The following is an 18,077-nucleotide window of genomic DNA, read 5'->3' on the forward strand; positions in this document are numbered from 1 at the left end:
GTTGGCCATGCTGGTCTTGAACTCCTGACCTCAAGTGATCCACCCACCTTGACTTCCCAAAGTGTTGGGATTACAGACTTATGCCACCATGCCCAGCCAATATGTAACCTTTTGAGACTGGCTTTTTTTTTTTTTTTTGAAACAGAGACTTGCTCTGTCACCCAGGCTGGAGTGCAGTGGCATGATCTGGGCTTACTGCAACCTCTGCATCCCAGGTTCAAGCAGTTCTCCTGCCTCAGCCTACCAAGTAGCTGGGGTTACAGGCACCTGTCACCACATCCAGCTAATTTTTGTATTTTTAGTAGAGATGAGGTTTCACCATGTTGGCCAGGCTTGTCTCGAACTCCTGATGTCAGGTGATACGGCCACCTCAGCCTCCGTAAGTGCTAGGATTACAGGCATGAACCACAGCACCTGGCTAAACAAAGGTGCCTCTCCTTTGAGCCAGAATTGAACCAGCAACCTAAAGATGGCCACAGGTGTGCACCTACCAGCTGAGCTATCCAAGGGGGAGGGACTGGCTTTGTAAAGTCAGCATTATTCTCTGGCTATACATCTAGATTGTTGTGTGTATTGAGTTTGATCCTTTTAAACTTCTCAATAGTAGTCATTGGTATGGATGTTACAGTTCGTTTAATCGTACAGTAATTGATGGATATCTGGGTTGATTCCAGTTTTTGGCTGTTAAGAAAAGTTAGTATAGGCCGGGCGCGGTGGCTCAAGCCTGTAATCCCAGCACTTTGGGAGGCCAAGGCGGGTGGATCACGAGGTCAAGAGAGATCGAGACCATCCTGGTCAACATGCTGAAACCCCATCTCTACTAAAAATACAAAAAATTCTGGGTGTGGTGGCTCGTGCCTGTAATCCCAGCCACTCAGGAGGCTGAGGCAGGAGAATTGCTTGAACCCAGGAGGCGGAGGTTGCGGTGAGCGAGATCACGCCATTGCACTCCAGCCTGGGTAACAAGAGCGAAACTCTGTCTCAAAAAAAAAAGAAAGAAGAGTTAGTATGTAAACAATTCTGTGTAGGTTTTTGAGTGACTATAAGTTTTTGTTTTTCTGGGATAAATATCCATGAGTGCAGTTGCTGGGTCAAATGTTATTTAGTTTTTCTTTCCTTTTTTTCTTTTTAACTTTTTTTTTAGTTATTTAGTTTTTCAAGAAACTGACAAACTTTTTTTTTCTCTATTTTTATATAAATAAATAAATAAATAAATAAATAAATAAATAAATATATGGTTTTTTTTTTAAGCCAGCCCTGCTGCCAACAAACTGTTTTCTAGAGTTTATTTTACATTTCTCTGGCAGTATATGGCTGATTCAGTTTCTCTACATTATTTTCTTAATAGCTAATGATGTTAAACATCTTTTTATGTCATCCGTATAGTCCTTCAGGTAAAACATATCATGTCTTTTGCTCATTTTCTAACTGGATATTTTTGAGATTTCTTTATGTATTGTAGATATGAATCTTTGTCACATATATGGTTTATAAACATTTTCTCCTTCATACATTAAACCAGCTCTTTCACGGAGCAAACGTTTTTTATTTTGATGAAATCTTAATTTGTTTTTTCTTTTTATTGATCATGCTTTTGGTGTCAAATCTAAGATCTCTTTACCTAGCCCTAGATCCTGAGACTCCTTTTGCCCTGGGAGGTTTATAGTTTTATATTTTACATTTAAGTCCATTTTTTTGTTTGTTTTTTGTTTTGTGTGTTTTTTTTTTTTTTTTTTTTTTTTTTGAGAAGGATCTGGCTCTGTCGCCCAGGCTGGAGTACAGTGGCATGATCATAGCTCACTGTAGCCTTTGTCTCCTGGTCTCAAGTGATCCTCTCACCTCTACCTCCTGAGTAGATGAGGCTACAGGTGTGTGCCACCATGCCTGGCTGTTTTTTGTAGAGATGGGTTTTTACCATTTTTCCCAGGCTGGTCCCAGACTCTGGAGCTCAAGTGATCCGCCCACTTCATCCTCCCAAAGTGATGGGATTACAGGTGTGAGCCACTGTGCCCAGCCTTAAATTCATGATTCTTTTCAAGTTAATTTTTTCATACAGGTTGAGCAGCCCTAATTTGAAAATCCAAAATTGGAAGTGTTCCAAACTCAATTTTTTAAAAAAATATAATTTTAAAGACCTTTTATTTTAGGTTCAGGTGTACATGTGTAGGTTTGTTATACGGGTAAATTGCATGTTATGGGGGTTTGGTGTACAGATTATTTCATCACCCAAGTAATAAGCATAGGACTCAATAGGTAGTTTTTTGATCCTCACCCTCCACTCTCAAGTAGACCCTGGTGTGTTATTCCTTTCTTTTTCTCTATGTGTACTCAATGTTTAGCTCCCACTTATAATTGAGAATATTTGGTTTTCTGTTCCTATGTTAGTTTGCTTAGGATAATGGCCTCCAGCTCCATCCACGTTGCTGCAAAGGACATGATCTTGTTTTTTGTGACTATGTAGTATTCTGTGGTGTCTATCTACCACATTTTCTTTATCCAGTCTACCATTGATGGACATTTAGATTTATTCTGTGTCCATGCTGTTGTGAATAGTGCTGTGATGAACATGTGTGCTTGTGTCCTTTTGGTAGAATGATTTATGTTCTTTTGGGTATATACCCAATAGTGGGATTGCGGGGTCGAATAATAGTTCTCTTTTAAGTTATTTGAGAAATCTTCCCTTTCTTTTCCACAGTGGCTGAACGAATTTACATTCCCACCAGCAGATTGTTTATAAGTATTCCCCTTCTCTGCAACTGCACCAGCATCTCAGGCAGTGGGCAGGGCTCCCAGGCAATTATGTCCTTTGTCTTTGGAGTTCCTCAGCTTTTCCATGGAGCCTGTAGCTGCAATCTACCTCCTTCAAAGTGTCTGTTGGTTCTTTGGCTTTCCTGGTATGTTCCTGCAGTAGTTCTTGGAGCAGAAGTTCACCATGTGGGTCTCTGCATGCTGCTCTGACCAAGTAGGGGCTGCAAGTTAGTCCTGGATAAGTTAGTCCTTATCACCCATTTTCTCCCAATGAGACACCTTTCCGTGTTTATAACTTACTGTTTAAGTCCCTATAGAAACAAATTCTGTTTAAGACTCTTCATATGTTGCAGTTTGTTTTACTGACTCTCATATTTATATTTGTATGAAAGCTGAAGCTTCTCAATATATTTCTTATTTCTCCCTTGAAATTTATGTTGATGACATTTCTATAACAGTTATTTATAATGTAGGATACATATGAGTCTTTCATAATTGGTTATTATACAAATGATTTTTTTCAAATACACTGAACTTCAGTGTTTCATTTATTTTCTTTTTTTTTGAGACGGAGTTTCACTCCTGTTACCCAGGCTGGAGTGCAATGGCGCGATCTCGGCTCACCGCAACCTCCGCCTCCTGGGTTCAGGCAATTCTCCTGCCTCAGCCTCCTGAGTAGCTGGGATTACAGGCATGCGCCACCATGCCCAGCTAATTTTTTTGTATTTTAAGTAGAGACGGAGTTTCACCATGTTGACCCGGATGGTCTTGATCTCTTGACCTCGTGATCCACCCGCCTCGGCCTCCCAAAGTGCTGGGATTACAAGTATTTCATTTACAAACTAGAAGTACAGGCTGGGCACAGTGGCTCATGCTTATAATCCCAGCACTTTTGGAGGTCGAGGTGGGTGGATGGCTTGACTCCAAGAGTTCAAGACCAGCCTGGGCAACATGGCAAAACCCCATTTGTACAGAAAATACAAAGATTAGCTGGGTGTGGTGGTACACACCAGGTTGTCCTAGCTACCTGAGAGGGTGAGGTAAGAGAATTGCTTGAGCCTGGGAAGTCAAGGTTGTAGTGAACCATGATTGCACCATTGCACTCTAGCCTCAATGATGGAGCAAGACCTGTCTGTATAATTAAAAAATAAAAATAAAAAAGGGCTGGGCATGGCGGCTCATGCCTGTAATCCTAGCACTTTGGGAGGCCAAGGTGGGTGGATCACGTAAGGTCAGGAGTTCAAGACCAGCCTGGCCATCATGGTGAAACCCCATCTTTAAAAAAAAAAAAAAAAAGGAAAACAAAAAACGAGCGCAGCATATTTCTACAAATAGAAGTATTCTCCTTTGAGAAGAGAATTTAAAATAACATGAGAAAACTATTAGCACAGTGGCATGCACACAGTAAGGCCTCATTGTTTTTTCTCTTTTCTGTACACCTTTTTATTTCCTTTTTAATTAATAGAAACATTGACAACCTCTGATTATCAGTTATCAATATAACTGTTAAATAACTGCAATCTCATCGTAGATAATGCGTTCTCTTTCATAGTAATATTCTGAGGAGAATGTATAGTTTGTGAAAGGAAAATAAATCTTGGGACCCCCAAATCACTAAACCAAAGGGAAAAGTCAAGCTGGGAACTGCATCAGGCAAACCTGCCTCCCATTTTATTCCTAAATAAGATAGCTACAACGATTAAAGAGCTACATACCTTCCTAACAATTTGCCTACTAGGACATTCCCTGTGGGCCCCAAGATCGTTATCCTAAAACCTTTCTGCTAAATTTGACTCTGACTATGTAAATTGATAGCTTATCTTCACAGGTACTGGAAAAGGGCAGAACGCAAACGTTATCCCTCTGCTCACCTGAGACAAATACGTATCTGATTGCTTCCTCTGCCTTGTGTTTATTTTATGTAAAAAACGCAGATTCACTGAGCTAGAGAAATGCATAAGTGACTATTCCTCTACTGCCCTCTCACATGTGAACATCTGATCAGAGACTTAAATTGAATCCAACCTTTTGTCTCTTACCTACCCTCACCTTTTAAAAATTTCTTCCTCTTTCTCTAATATTCAACCTTTTCCCTTTAAATATTGAAGCCCTTAAAATCATCTTTGGAGAAAGGCACCGACCTCTCTCCCAGGTGAACGTCTTTAGCTTTGATAAAATAAACTTCTAAATTGTTTGAGACCTGTCTCAGATAATTTTTGGTTTACAAGTGTTTGGATAAATATATAGTATAACATTTGTACTGTATGATGAAATTAAAGACTTTAATCTCTGAGGCCTTTAGTCGACATCATAGACATTGTGATCACCCATTTGATTGCTTCTGAAGTAGTAGGGCTAAGGAGTTTTGAAATATAAATTTAATTTGTTCACTCTATATTATTATATTAATTTCTAATTGTTTCTAGTTTTTCTGTAGAGTGTCACATACAGTATCAAACTTGTTTACTAAATAAACATTTATAGTTTCATAGGGCTTAAAAATGTTTTGAGTAGGTCAGGCGTGCAGTGGCGTGATTTTGGCTCACTGTAGCCTCTGCATCCTGGATTCAAGTAATTCTCCTGCCTCAGCCTCCCAAGTAGCTGGGACTACAGGCGTGCGCCACCATGCCCAGCTAATTTTTGTAGTTTTAGTAGAGACAGGGTTTCACCCTGTTTGGCCAGGGTGGTCTCGATCTCTTGACCTCGTGATCCACCTGCCTTGGCCTCCCAAAGTGCTGGGATTATAGGTGTGAGCCACCACGCCCGGACTACTACTTCATTTCTACATGTATTTGAGAATGCTACATTTTGCCTAGATCTGGTTTTAGAATTTTATCACTTCCACTATCTTACCTACCTGCATTTCCTTTGGTTCTTTCAAGATGCACATGTACTCTAGAACTTAAAGTATAATAATAAAAAAAAAAAGTAGTTTTAAAAAGAATTATTATTATTTAGTTTTATTAAACCCAAAACGTTACCAAGAATATATATGATGATGCATATTAAGAATATATTATGAGGCTGGGCACAGTGGCTCACACCTGCAATCCCAGCACTTTGGGAGGCCAAGGCAGGTGGATCACAGTATATATATATATATATACTGTTCTTCATGGGAGAAGAACAGTGCTACCTTTGCTTAATCTTCCTGTACTGCCTTTTCCCCCCTCCTTTTGTTTTTTGAGATGAGGTCTTGCTCTGTTGCCCAGGCTGGAGTGCAGTAGCATAAACACAGCACACTGTAGCCTCAACCTCCTGGGCTTAATCAAGTCCTCTTGCCTCAGCCACCTGAGTAGCTGAGACAACAGATGCATGCCACCACACCTGGCTAGTTTTTAAATTTTTTGCAGAGATCAGGTCTTACCTTGCTACCCGGTCTGATCTTGAACTCTTGGGCTCAAGCAATCCTTCCACCTCAGCCTCCCAAAGTGCTAGAATTACAGATGTAAGCCACTGTACCCAGCCTAATCTTCCTGTACTTAAAAAAAAATTAATCAACTGTTTTGTTCTAATTGTTGGGGCTAAGAAAGGAAACAGTAATTGAAGCCTTGTGAGCCAAACATTTCCCTATTCCACAAATATTCCAGATTTTAAAAGTTGATATTATAGTTGCTAGTTAAGAGCAAGAACATTTTCTATGGTATTGTTCTGAGGTAGGGTCTCGCTCTGTTGCCCAAGCTGGAGTGCAGTGGTGCAATCACAGTTCACTGCAGCCTTAACCTCCCAGGCTCAATCAGTCCTCCCATCACAGTCTACCTAATAGCTGGGACTATAGGCTCGAGCCTCCATGCCTGGCTAATTTTTGTATTTCTTTGTAGAGAGGGGATTTTGCCATGTCACCCAGGCTGGTGTCAGACTCCTGGGCTCAAGTGATCCTCCTGCTTCAGCATTCCAAAATGCTAGCTTTACAGGCATGAGCCACTGCGCCAAGCCTAGAACAAGGATATCTATACTATAAATCTTTTTAACAAAAATGTGTCAGGCAAAAAGCAGTTTACAGGCTTCTTCTATGTATGGTGATTTAATTAGTGTGGCATAAAAAATTAAATATGAAGAAAAATACCTGAATTCAGTGCATAATACCAAAACCTGATCATCCCAGGATTCCCCTATTCAAAACTCAAGGCTCTGTGTGACTCAGTCATCACCTTGCACTCATTTTATGAGAAGTGTGTCTGATCAATTACTTGGAAAAATCAGATTTTCAAAGGAATCTGTGACTACAAAACCATTTGAGCACAATGTGTTAATCTTGATTGAGAGTGAGGAGAAGGAACTCAGTTGTGGGCTCCTTTCTCATCTTTAAAACAGCAAAGTCAAGGCATTCCTTCATTCTTTTCCCATGCTGTCTTGAGTATGCCGAAGAGAGCAGTCCTGGTGATCCTGGTGCACTGGAATTTTCACAGCTGTCAAGCAAAAATAAAACACCAATATCAATTTAAAGGAAAACTAAAGTAGAATTTAATGTTGTTGAATGTCCTAACAGTTACACTTATGTTAGAAGCTGAAAGAGAAGCCCAAAAGAATGGTGTCTTAAACACAGTGGAAGTTTATCTTTTTCTCTCAAGTTAGTTTATTTCTCTCTCAAATCAGCAACATCCAAGGCTAGATGGACTAGAGCTTATAGTGGCCCTGCAGCATCATCGGGACCCAGCCAGGCTCTGCCATCAGTAACATTGGCTTCCATATCCAGGTTAGCTTCTGGCCCTGTGTGACTCTAAAACATCACCTTGCACTCAAGACTCTCAGCATGAGGAAAGGGAACTGGGGTTCAAATGGAAAGGACTTTTCCATGGAGTCACCTCCCTTCAAGTGGCCTCCTAGATGCCTCATCAATATTCTGCCTACAGTCTTGTTAGCCACACAAAATCCCATGGCCACATAAAACTGCAAGGGAAACTGGGAAATGTCATCCTTTAGCTGGGCACATTACTGCCCTGAAATAAGGATTTCTTTCTTTCTACTACCTTTTTGGTGGTAATGTTTACAAAAGAGAAAAGAAATGTGCTTGTTGGAGTAAGCAACTGGCAATTTCTGTCCTAATGCATGCCGTGCACTGGAGCAAGCCTTAATTAGCACCTGGTGCATGCCCTGGGTGAGGGTTACTTAGATTTTGGCTTTAGCTTGCCTTTTTAGTGTAGGCCTTTAGCAGGACCAATCAGAGATTCTTCACCTTAGGGCCATGATTCCTGAATCTGTATGAGCCGAATTTTGTGAGAAGTGTGCCTGATCAATTAACTGGAAAAATCACATTTTCAAAGGAATCTGTGACTACAAAACCATTTGAGCATGATGTGTTAATGTTGATTGAGAGTGAGGAGCAGGAAGTCAGTTGTGGGCTCTTTTCTCATCTTTAAAACACCAAAGTCAAGGCATTCCCTCATTCTTTTCTGATGTGGTCTTGAGTATGCCAAAGAGGGCGATCCTGATGAAATCATTCACTATTCTCAGTATTGTAAAGTAGTAATAAACTAATGTCTTTGACTAGAAATGAGCAGATTTCTTCCTTATAGTGTGTCCATACCCAGGTTATGGATATTTTGAAAAATATTAAGTTTTTGAATTAGTGTTAAATCACACTAATATATTTTTCATAGAAAAATGGTAACATTAATAGCATGAAAATACTTGGTAAATCTGTTTCAGTATTGAGTCTTCCACACACTAGCTACATGATACTGAGCCTGTATCCTCAGCAATAAAATAATAGTGTCTGCCCCATGGTGTTTAGATAGAATGTGGTGACAGAGGAAAGCCCCCAGCCTCATATCTGAAAACAGAGGTTACATTTAATGTCAGTTCCCCATCTCTTTCAGTAACTTTCAAACAGAAGAGGCTTTTCCCAAATGATGCAGCACGAGGGCCCTGGGTTTACTGATCCTAAGATAGTTTTGTCTAGATCTGAGAACTGTAGATGTAATTACTTTCTGTCCTTGTGTGGAGAGTTCTTTTGGTATTATGGGGTTCTAAACGACTATTATCAAGACAGTATGCAGGAGTTTTTTGAGGCCTCAGATTTTTGAAGGGCGCAGATATAAGGAAAAATTGAGACTAGGATTGTTTTCTGGAGGGAAAGAATTTAAGATAGAAAAGGGCTTAACGGGGAATGCAAGCTGGGAAAACTTCACTGTAGAAAATAAGAGGAAATGGATAGTATATAAATTGACAATTGAAAAGAAATACAAATTTGGTTCTCAACCCTCAACTTCATTTGGAGCTGCCTCAGGCACTACACATAAATTTTTTTTATACCTAAATAATAATGAGACCATCTGTATAGCTGCTGCATAGGTTCAGTGATAATGATTCCTTTTTCTCCTTTTAGTTTTCGATGCTGTATTTTGTCCACATTGTTATCATATGTCTTGCAATTTGATGTTTTCTATCATACACGGAAAACACTGACATTGATACGTAGATGCCAGGACCCTGGGGAAGGGCTGATGGATCACTGATTTGATTTTGTTGTCAGATACAACCAGTAATTAGCTTACCACTTTGAAGAGCGTAAATAGTTTCTTCTTAGTTTAAATCAAAAGAAAATGTAAATTAGCAAAAAGTTTACTAAAATCTGTGATGCCTCTTGATGGAATTGGTTTGTGCATATTATGTAGAGATTGACTAAGAAAAATGATGGCAGCAAGAACCCCAGCTGTGCTATGTAGCTACATAAGGTTGACAAATGCTTTGCTGTTTTTGTCCTTACGGGAAGGGCCTTATGTAAGATCAGCCTGAAAAGTGGTTCTTGGGTGTTATGCAGATACACTGTCAGGTGAAGATGGTGTTTCATATTCTCTTACAAAGCCTGTGACAGCCAACCTTATGTCTGCCTTGCAGGACAGAGGTCAGATCAAGGCCACCCCTTCAGGATGACCTTCCATTCTTTGAGAAGGCCCCAAGCAGACAGATTTCCTTACCAGACTTGTCTCAAGAAGGGCCTCAGCTGAAGACGCCAGCACTGGCAAACGAGGAAGCACTGCAGAAGATTTGCGCTCTCGAAAATGAACTTGCTGCCCTCAGAGCTCAGATCGCCAAAATTGTGACCCAGCAGGAGCAGCAACATCTCAGTGCAGGTTTGTAAGTCCTACATTTGTTAGTTTTAACTTGCAAACTAGAAGTTAGGAGAATGTCACTTTTAAATTAATTAGTAAGTGACAGCAGTTGGGGTTGTTAGAAAACCAGGTGTCAGTCCCCTTTGTATTGTCCAACACAGAACCCAGTCAAGTTTAGACTGCTTGCTTTGAACAGTCTTGGTGCTGTCAGAGAAGATGACTAGGAAGTATCTTTTGGAAAACACTGAAATTCATGCAGTTGAATTGCTACATCATGGATGTTTTCTTTTCTAATGGGAAACTTAGTTGTGTAGGATAATGGAACCAACCATAGCAGACATGAGGCCGTGCCATGGGTTGCCGTCTGCTTAGTGAAAGGAGCCTGGGTTTCTGTGCAGCATGTGTTGGATTGAGTGGCGTTTTCTACCTCCCTGTCTTGAGGCAAGCCCTTGACATCTTACCTCCCTTTCCTGCTCTAAAATAGGGATAATAGTACCTATGTTACTGAGTTATTGTGAGAATGAATGTGGAAAGTATATAAAATGCCTTTAACACATGGCAACTATTTAATAGTCATTCCTCTTCCTTTTGCACAGAGTAGAACCTGAATTCAAGTCTTCTGGTCTGACACCATTGTGTTTGTTAGTGTGACATTCTCACATTGGGGAGGAAACTGTAGCCTTGAAAACCTAGCCCACTAACCTATTGGCAAGTAGTGGTTATTTTCCTATTGTTCCCAAGGCCTAGAAAGACTCAGTAGTAACCAGCTCTGTCGGATAAAGACAATTACTCTGCCTCTGAGTCACTTGGCTTACACTTCTGGAGTTTAACGTAATCCAGCATGGAAACCTTATATGACCTGAGCACAGCAGAGGTGGGCGGGGTTGAAGGCACTCTGGGTGTTGATGCTGGACTGTGCTTATGCATGCTACTTGCTAAAATCCTCCTGTCCTTTTTCTTGTCTTTAATTGATTTTTCCTTTTGCTTTACCTCCCTCTTCTGGCCAACTGAGAAAGTGCTACCATAAATTTATTTTGAAGTTCTATTTGTAAGCTGAAACTTTTGAGTAAAAATCTTTTACATCAGCACCTCCCCAAAAAATAGTTCAACCAATAGACAACTTTCTAACCTTCAGTTATGCAGAAAGAGGATTTTTAGGTATTTAACTTTATTTTCATGACTCTTAGTTACTTCTTGGCTTAGAGAAAGGGTTTCACTATGTTGCTCAGGCTGGTCTTGAACTCCTGAGCTCAAACAATCTGCCTGCCTTGGCCTTCCAAAGTGCTGGGATTACAGGTGTGAGCCACTGAGCCCGGACCAGTGGAGGCTTTTAATGCTTAATAAGTCTTACATGAAAATATACTTAAAATGAGTCACAGATTTCTCAGAGTTTTCTCCTATCGTTACAATAGTACTGAATGGTCAAACTGTATGTATTGAAGATAAGAGATGTTTTTGCAGTACTTTTTTACATTTTGTTTTATATTTCTGTTACAAGTGATTACAGACCGTGCTACAGTCAAACTTGAAAATTTGATGTCACGAAAACACCTCTGTCAAGTTAAATAGAAATTTTCCACCTGGATAGTTTTGGATTAAATGATACAGTGGCTGAGATTCAGGCATTTCTCATGAAGTAACTGAAACTGTCTTTCTTACATAACTGAGACTTTTAAGGATATTGTTTTTAGGGGTACAAAAATCCTAACATAATTTTGCTTTTAAGAACCGATATTTTCTTTGCTTAATAGCAGTAGGATTAAGTTTGTTTTCCTTTGTTTCCATAGGTGACTTAGATTCTACCACATCTGGTACCATACCACCACCCCCTCCGCCCCCACCACCCCCGCCTCCCCCTCCACTGGGGCTCCACCAAAGCATATCTGCTATTGATCTTATTAAAGAACGAAGAGAGAAAAGAGCCAATGCTGGAAATACTTTGATTAAGAACAATCCAAAGAAACCTGAAATGCCAAATATGCTAGAGATCCTTAAAGATATGAACAGTGTAAAACTTCGGTCAGTCAAGAGGTGAGGATACCTTTACCTTTTTTCTTTCTTCCCCATTTGTTTGTCTAGTAAAACCAAAGTACCAGGCTTCTTGAGAAATTTTGTTTATGACTACCATAATTAAATTTTTAGTTTAAAAAAAACAAGATGATCCCCAGTGGCTTCTATACTCAGTAGCAAAGAGATTAGCAAAATAAGTTCCCAGGTAATAGTTTTAGTTTTCCCATTTCATTTAAATATCAGCCTTTTCATGTAAAGTCTTCACTGCGGTTGCGCATGGGCATTTACTAATTCAGCAGAGGCATGCTGTGTACCACTAAGGCAGTCACTAGACATGCATGGAAGAGGGAATCCTAATTGCCCTGAAGAAGGGCAGAGTCCGTGTTCTGCAGATACATTACGTGGCCCTTTTGGACTCCTGTGTGCTTTTGTTGATCATTAGATCTAGGCTTCCTTCTCTCTGCTAGCAGTATTTATCAGGTCTCTATGGAGTAGCTATGATGCTGGAGAGGTGCTGTCAGGCAAAAGGTTGACAAAGTACTTCCCTGAGCGTGGCCAGTGTATTGACCTGTCCCTTTGGTTTGTGTTCACTTCTCTAAGGTCAGAGCAAGATGTGAAGCCCAAGCCAGTGGATGCTACTGACCCTGCTGCTCTCATAGCAGAGGCCCTGAAAAAGAAATTTGCTTATCGGTATCGAAGTGATAGTCAAGATGAAGTTGAAAAAGGAGTTCCAAAGTCTGAATCAGAGGCCACCTCAGAGAGAGTGTTGGTGAGTTATGTGCCCAGATTTCTTTCCTGTTATGCAGAGATCTACCCCATTGCTAAGCACTTGCATTTTGCAAGTCATTCACCTGTGTCCTCTGTAAGATCCAGATCCAAAGGGAGGTGATAAAAGATTTGGTCCCTGCCTTACAAGTAGATCACAGCTGGCTGGGAAAAGGATGATATCTTTGCTTAGCATTTACACTTTTATTTTTCTAACTATGAAAACAATAGTTGTTCATTTGGAAATTTGAAACTTGTAGAAGAGCATAAATAAGAAAGCAAAAGTTAACCCCTGAGCTCACTACTAAGTAATCTCCAATGTTACATTTTTCTATGCAGGGTTTTTAATTTAAGCATAGTGAAGTGAAATTCAGTTGATTAACAGTTGTATCTTAGGACAGTGTATATTTTGCGATCTAGAAATTCAAAGTAAAGTGATTTTCTTTCAGGGCACCCTGTGAAAGTCTTCTGAATAGGGTGAGATTTGATGTGGGCTTGGATGGATGTGTACCGTGTCAAAGGTGGAAACTGAGTACATTTCATGGAAGCTCTCACATAATAATTAGTACATTTCCTTTATTAACATTACTGTCTTGGGGGGGGGTGTGCTTATCTATTCCAGAGAGGCAGGTATCTCAGAAATTCTAGCACCTTTGAAACTTTTATTCATTGGAAAGGAAACTTTGTACTTTCTCCCTTTATTCAGAGAAGTAAAATTTAACAAGGAGGGTATTGCTAAGATTATTGTAATTTTCATTCATAGGAAGCAGTTTGGCTATTTCTTTACCTTTCATTCTGTTGATACGTTCTGTGTTTATAACAACCTGTCAATTGGTAAAGATTTTACTATTTTTCATACCCAGCCCTTTGGTCCATGCTTGGGAGTGGAGGGGGGGCGCATATTGTTACTGTTTCTCCTTACCAATATCTTTATTTATATTTTTTGTTTCTAGTTTGGGCCACACATGTTGAAGTCAACAGGAAAAATGAAGGCTTTAATTGAAAATGTATCAGACTCCTAATAGTCAATGAGCTGCAAAAGAGTATCCTGGTTCCCTGTTGGTTTGTGAGGGCTAAGTTTGCTAGTAGAAGTCGACACTATTTAGTAAATACCTGACTTTGGTATTCGGTAGTCTCCTTTTCAGGCTAATTAGAGGCTTAAGCAATAATGAAAGCACTATATGTTTGGTTTTGCTTTAGTGAGATGGTCAGCTTTGGTGCTCTCCACAGCATATGTGTGTTTTGACATGTTTCTAATGTATGGCCAGGGTGTTCAGATTTCTAGTTTTGAAAACAATTGTATAGATTTCACCACACAAAAAGGACATTTGTGGATGTTACTGCACATTTTAAATTCTTAACACTAATTTATCTGTATAAATGTTGTATATGCATATTTTTGGACATAAACAGTTTATGTAAAATTAGTAATGAATGATGGCAATGAGGGCACTGTTATCTTCGTTTGTTTTCAATGATCATTTAGCATTTAATGATGGAACAGCTGGTATAACATAAGTTGTTGGCATGAAATATTTGAGATTGGAAACTTCTTGCCTTGAAGAGAACTTATATTTTAGATTCTCTCTCACATTTTCTTGGAGTTGGGGTTCGAATAGGAACCAGATGATGTTCACTGCTGAAATTCCATAATGCTTCCCATTGAAGGGAAGTAGAGAACCAGGAAAGCTGCTTTCACCTCACTGCCATCCAGTACTGAGGAAGAAAGCTGTAATTTTCCAGTAGTGATGAATCAAATTATTGAATTAAATTTCTCAAGTAAAAATTCAGAATGTACCATCTTGTTTTCTTTCAGTTTACTAAATAGCATCATAAAGATGACTTTGCTAAGTTAGTACCTCTGGAAATGTCAGAATAGAGTTTAAAATTTTTTTTAATATTGGCCAAAACATTAATAGAAAATTGACTTGGCAAATGAATTTTGTATAAATTATCACCAGTCAGAATGCTGTTTTAATTATATTATGCAATATAAACCATGGGTGTTATTAGAAGTAGAGAATTGCCTTTTCCATCTAGGGCTTTTAAGGACTTGCTATACATGATCATTTTTTAAATGTCTTATAAATCTTCATGATTTTTCTATTTCTGATACACTCAGCTATAGTTAATACCAGAGTATCCTACCAGGAGTAAATATTTGGATTATTTAAATCTAGTAATAGAAGAAAGTTATAATTCCTGGGAGTATTAGGAGATAGAAGTAGAGATTCACTTCTAAGTTCTTGAAAATATGTGCATTCTCCTAAATATTAACAAAAATGATTTGGGGTAAGGACATGGCTTGCTTATTCGTTTAAATCTGTACTATGGCTTATGTTACACATGTTGATGTTCACCTCTCATTCACCTGTTTGTTTTATATGGTTTAAAATTCTCTTTAACAGAATTCAGAAAATTCACCTGACACATTTTGACTTTCTAAGAAACAAACATATTTTTGTATCAGTATTGAATATTGCACAGTGTCCCTATATAAGGAAGTTACTGTTTTAAAATAAAGCAAACTTTTATTTTCCTTGGACCATAGTGCCTTCATTTTTTCTTTTTTCGCAATAGGTAAGATTCTTTTGCACATAAAGCTCCTTTAATAATTTTCTGTGTTTTTCAAGTGGAATTATATTCCTTAAAATAAGCTCTTAACCTCTCATTCACTTTTTCTCATAAAGGGATCTCAGCATTAAAACAGTCATGAGTTACCTGAGTGGTCTCCGGGTTCTCAAACCCATCATCTACTTCTGGGACTGGTGAACTGTGAGCTTCTCCCACACCCACCTCATTCAGTTTCCTGCTTTGACCTAATACACACCTGAAGTAAAAGATCTTAAAAACAGTTATACTTCAGCTAGGTATGAGAAAGAAAGATAACTAACTTTCCTATGTTTTGTCTCAGTTCTGATTGAGAGACTCTTTTTCCCCAGTCCCAGGCCCTTCTGCCTAAGACTTGCGTCTACCTTCTGTATTAGGAATGCCTGTGTGTCTTTGTCTCTGGTGAAGAGGACTACTACATGTGGTAATAATAACTAGCAGAAACAAATACTTTGGAAAAACTGTAGTTCTGATAACTTCTCCATAAATAGAAGTTCTCTCCGTGGGATAGAATCTGGCAGACAGAAGTTGAAATTTTCAGTTCGCCCAACAAAGTCACCACTGGGATTGCCAGACAGAATGAGACACTTGCTTTCAATTGTAGTAGGTACCATTTCTGTGTCCTCTTTCTGCTTCTCATCCTAGAGATTTAGCATTCTTCTGTGCTACCCTATTGATCCTATTTGTTAGGATTCTTCTTAGACCTGCCCTGTAAACCAGCTGCCCTGTAATAAAAATAGCATAACCAAGTAAGGATCTACAGCTTTTGCACATTTCCCTCCAAGACCATTATCCTTAGTCCACTTCATATGGTCTAGAAGCCTTAATGTTCCTAAAGCTGGAACTTCTCTGATACATTCTCCAGCCCTTTGTTAAGGTCACAGAGGACTCCTTCAATAAGGGTAGAGTAGAACACAAATGTCCTTTAGACATTTTCAGGATGGTAAATGTTAAGACAGCTCAAACAGTGCCTCCTGTTCATACCAAATGGTTATCCCAGAGCAGTCCTTCATAACACAACTGGAAAAGCCTTAATTTGGGGAGAAGGACCAGCCTCTTCGTAACAAGATTTTAACCAAATGTCTTAAAACATTCTGTTGCTACTTGCGGAAGAGAGTTTGGGGGAGATCCAAGATGGCCGAATAGGAACAGCTCTGGAGTGCAGTTCCCAGTGAGAAGAGTGCAGAGGGTGAGTGCTCACCACATTTCCAAACAAGTTTTCGCTGCCCACAGACCAGGAGATTCCCGGGCTGAAAGTTTTCAGCATGGCGATTTTACCTGGTGCCACGTCAGCACACAGAAACTCACAAGAGTCTGGGCGGCTGTTTGAACTGGTGCCTGGAACGCCTGGGAGACAGAGCTGCCCATTCAACTGACAGGGAGGGATGCTGAGACAGGGAGCCAGGCAATGTGGCTCTGCGGGTACCATCTCCACAAAACAAGCAATCTGAAACGCTCTGGATTGAGAGTTGCACAGCAAGTGCAGTGGACCCAGGACCCAAGCTCAGTCAGGGAAGGGCATCCCCCACTACAGAGGCAGTCCGCCACTACCCAGGCACTTCACACAGCAGCTGGGCAGAGCCTGGGGCAGCTCAGCAACACCTCTGCTGGCAGACTGTGATAAGACTACTCTGTGCAGGGCAAGGCATCTGTGAAAAAAGGCAGCAACACAACAGGAACTTACAAATAAAGCCGACCTTCCTAGGACAGAGCACCTGGGAAAAGAGGCGGAAAAGAATTCAGCCACAGCAGACTTAAAGGTACCTGCCCAGCAACTCTGCATGTAACAGTGGAGCTCCCAGCACAACACGAGCTCCTATAAGGGACAGACTGTCTCCTCAGGCAACTCCCTGACCCCTGTATACCCAAAGAGACACCTCATAAAGGAGAGCTCAGGCTGACATCTGGTGGGTACCCTTCTGGGACGAGGATAGCAGAGGAAGAAACCTGCAGCAACCCTTGCTGTTCTGCAGCTTCCCACAGGCGATCCCCAGGCGAGTAGGTTTTGGAGTGGACTTTCAGTGGTTCAACATTAACGAAAAGCACGTCCACTCAGAGATCCCATCCGAAAATCACCAACTACAAAGACCACAGATAGATAAAACCACTAAGATCGGAAGAAACCAGTGCAAAAAGGATGAAAACACCAAAAGCCAGAATGCCTCTCCTCCTCCAAGAGATCACAACTCCTTACCAGCTAGGGATCAAAGATGGATGGAGAATGAATCTGATGAATTGAGAGAAACAGGCTTCAGAATATGGGTAATAACAAACTTCTCAGAGCTAAAAGAACATGTGTTAACCCAATGCAAAGAAACTAAGAACCTAGAAAAAAGGTTAGATGAAATCCTAACTAGAATAAACAGCTTAGAGAAGAATATAAACGACTTGATGGAGCTGAAAAACAGCATGAGAACTTTGCGAAACACAAGTTTCAATAGCCAAATCAACCAAGCAGAAGAAAGGATATCAGAAACTGACGATCAACTCAATGAAATAAAATGAGAATAGAGAAAAAGGAGTAAAAAGAAATGAACAAAGCCTCCAAGAAATATGAGATTATGTGAAAAGACCTAATCTATGTTTGATAGGTGTACCTGAATGTGACAGAGAGAATGAATCTGAGCTGGAAAACACTCTTCAGGATATTATCCAGGAGAAGTTCCCCAACTAAGCAAGGCAGGCCAACATTCAAGTCCAGGAAATACAGAGACCACCACAAAGATACTCCTCAAGAAGAGCATTTCCAAGGCACATAATCATCAGATTCACCAGGATTGAAATGAAGGAAAAATGCTAAGGGCAGCGAGAAAGGTTGAGTTACCCACAAAGGGAAGCCCATCAGACTCACAGCGGATCTCTCAGCAGAAACCCTTACAAGCCAGAAGA

At 40.0% G+C, this 18,077-nt stretch overlaps 1 protein-coding gene across 24 annotated transcripts in view; it reads left to right on the forward strand.

Annotated features, from left to right (window-relative positions):
- Nucleotides 1-15,123, forward strand: part of MTFR1 (mitochondrial fission regulator 1) — a 60,077-nt gene extending 44,954 nt beyond the window's left edge. For 11 of the 24 annotated variants that reach the window (XM_017965369.4, XM_078352530.1, XM_078352533.1 and 8 more), the window contains 3 exons: nucleotides 9,589-9,824; nucleotides 11,591-11,834; nucleotides 12,414-12,737. In XM_017965369.4, coding sequence (XP_017820858.3) covers nucleotides 9,589-9,824; nucleotides 11,591-11,834; nucleotides 12,414-12,702 — 769 coding nt within the window. In that variant the 3' untranslated portion in view covers nucleotides 12,703-12,737. Of the gene's footprint in view, nucleotides 1-2,695; nucleotides 2,895-9,588; nucleotides 9,825-11,590; nucleotides 11,835-12,413; nucleotides 12,738-13,531 lie in introns of those variants that run through there. The other 13 variants (XM_035277284.3, XM_035277283.3, XM_054246484.2 and 10 more) reach the window with 4 other exon arrangements.
- Nucleotides 15,124-18,077: the final 2,954 nt, after the last annotated feature.

This window comes from Callithrix jacchus, chromosome 16 (assembly GCF_049354715.1).
Source record: "Callithrix jacchus isolate 240 chromosome 16, calJac240_pri, whole genome shotgun sequence".
NCBI classification, from domain to species: domain Eukaryota; kingdom Metazoa; phylum Chordata; class Mammalia; order Primates; family Cebidae; genus Callithrix; species Callithrix jacchus.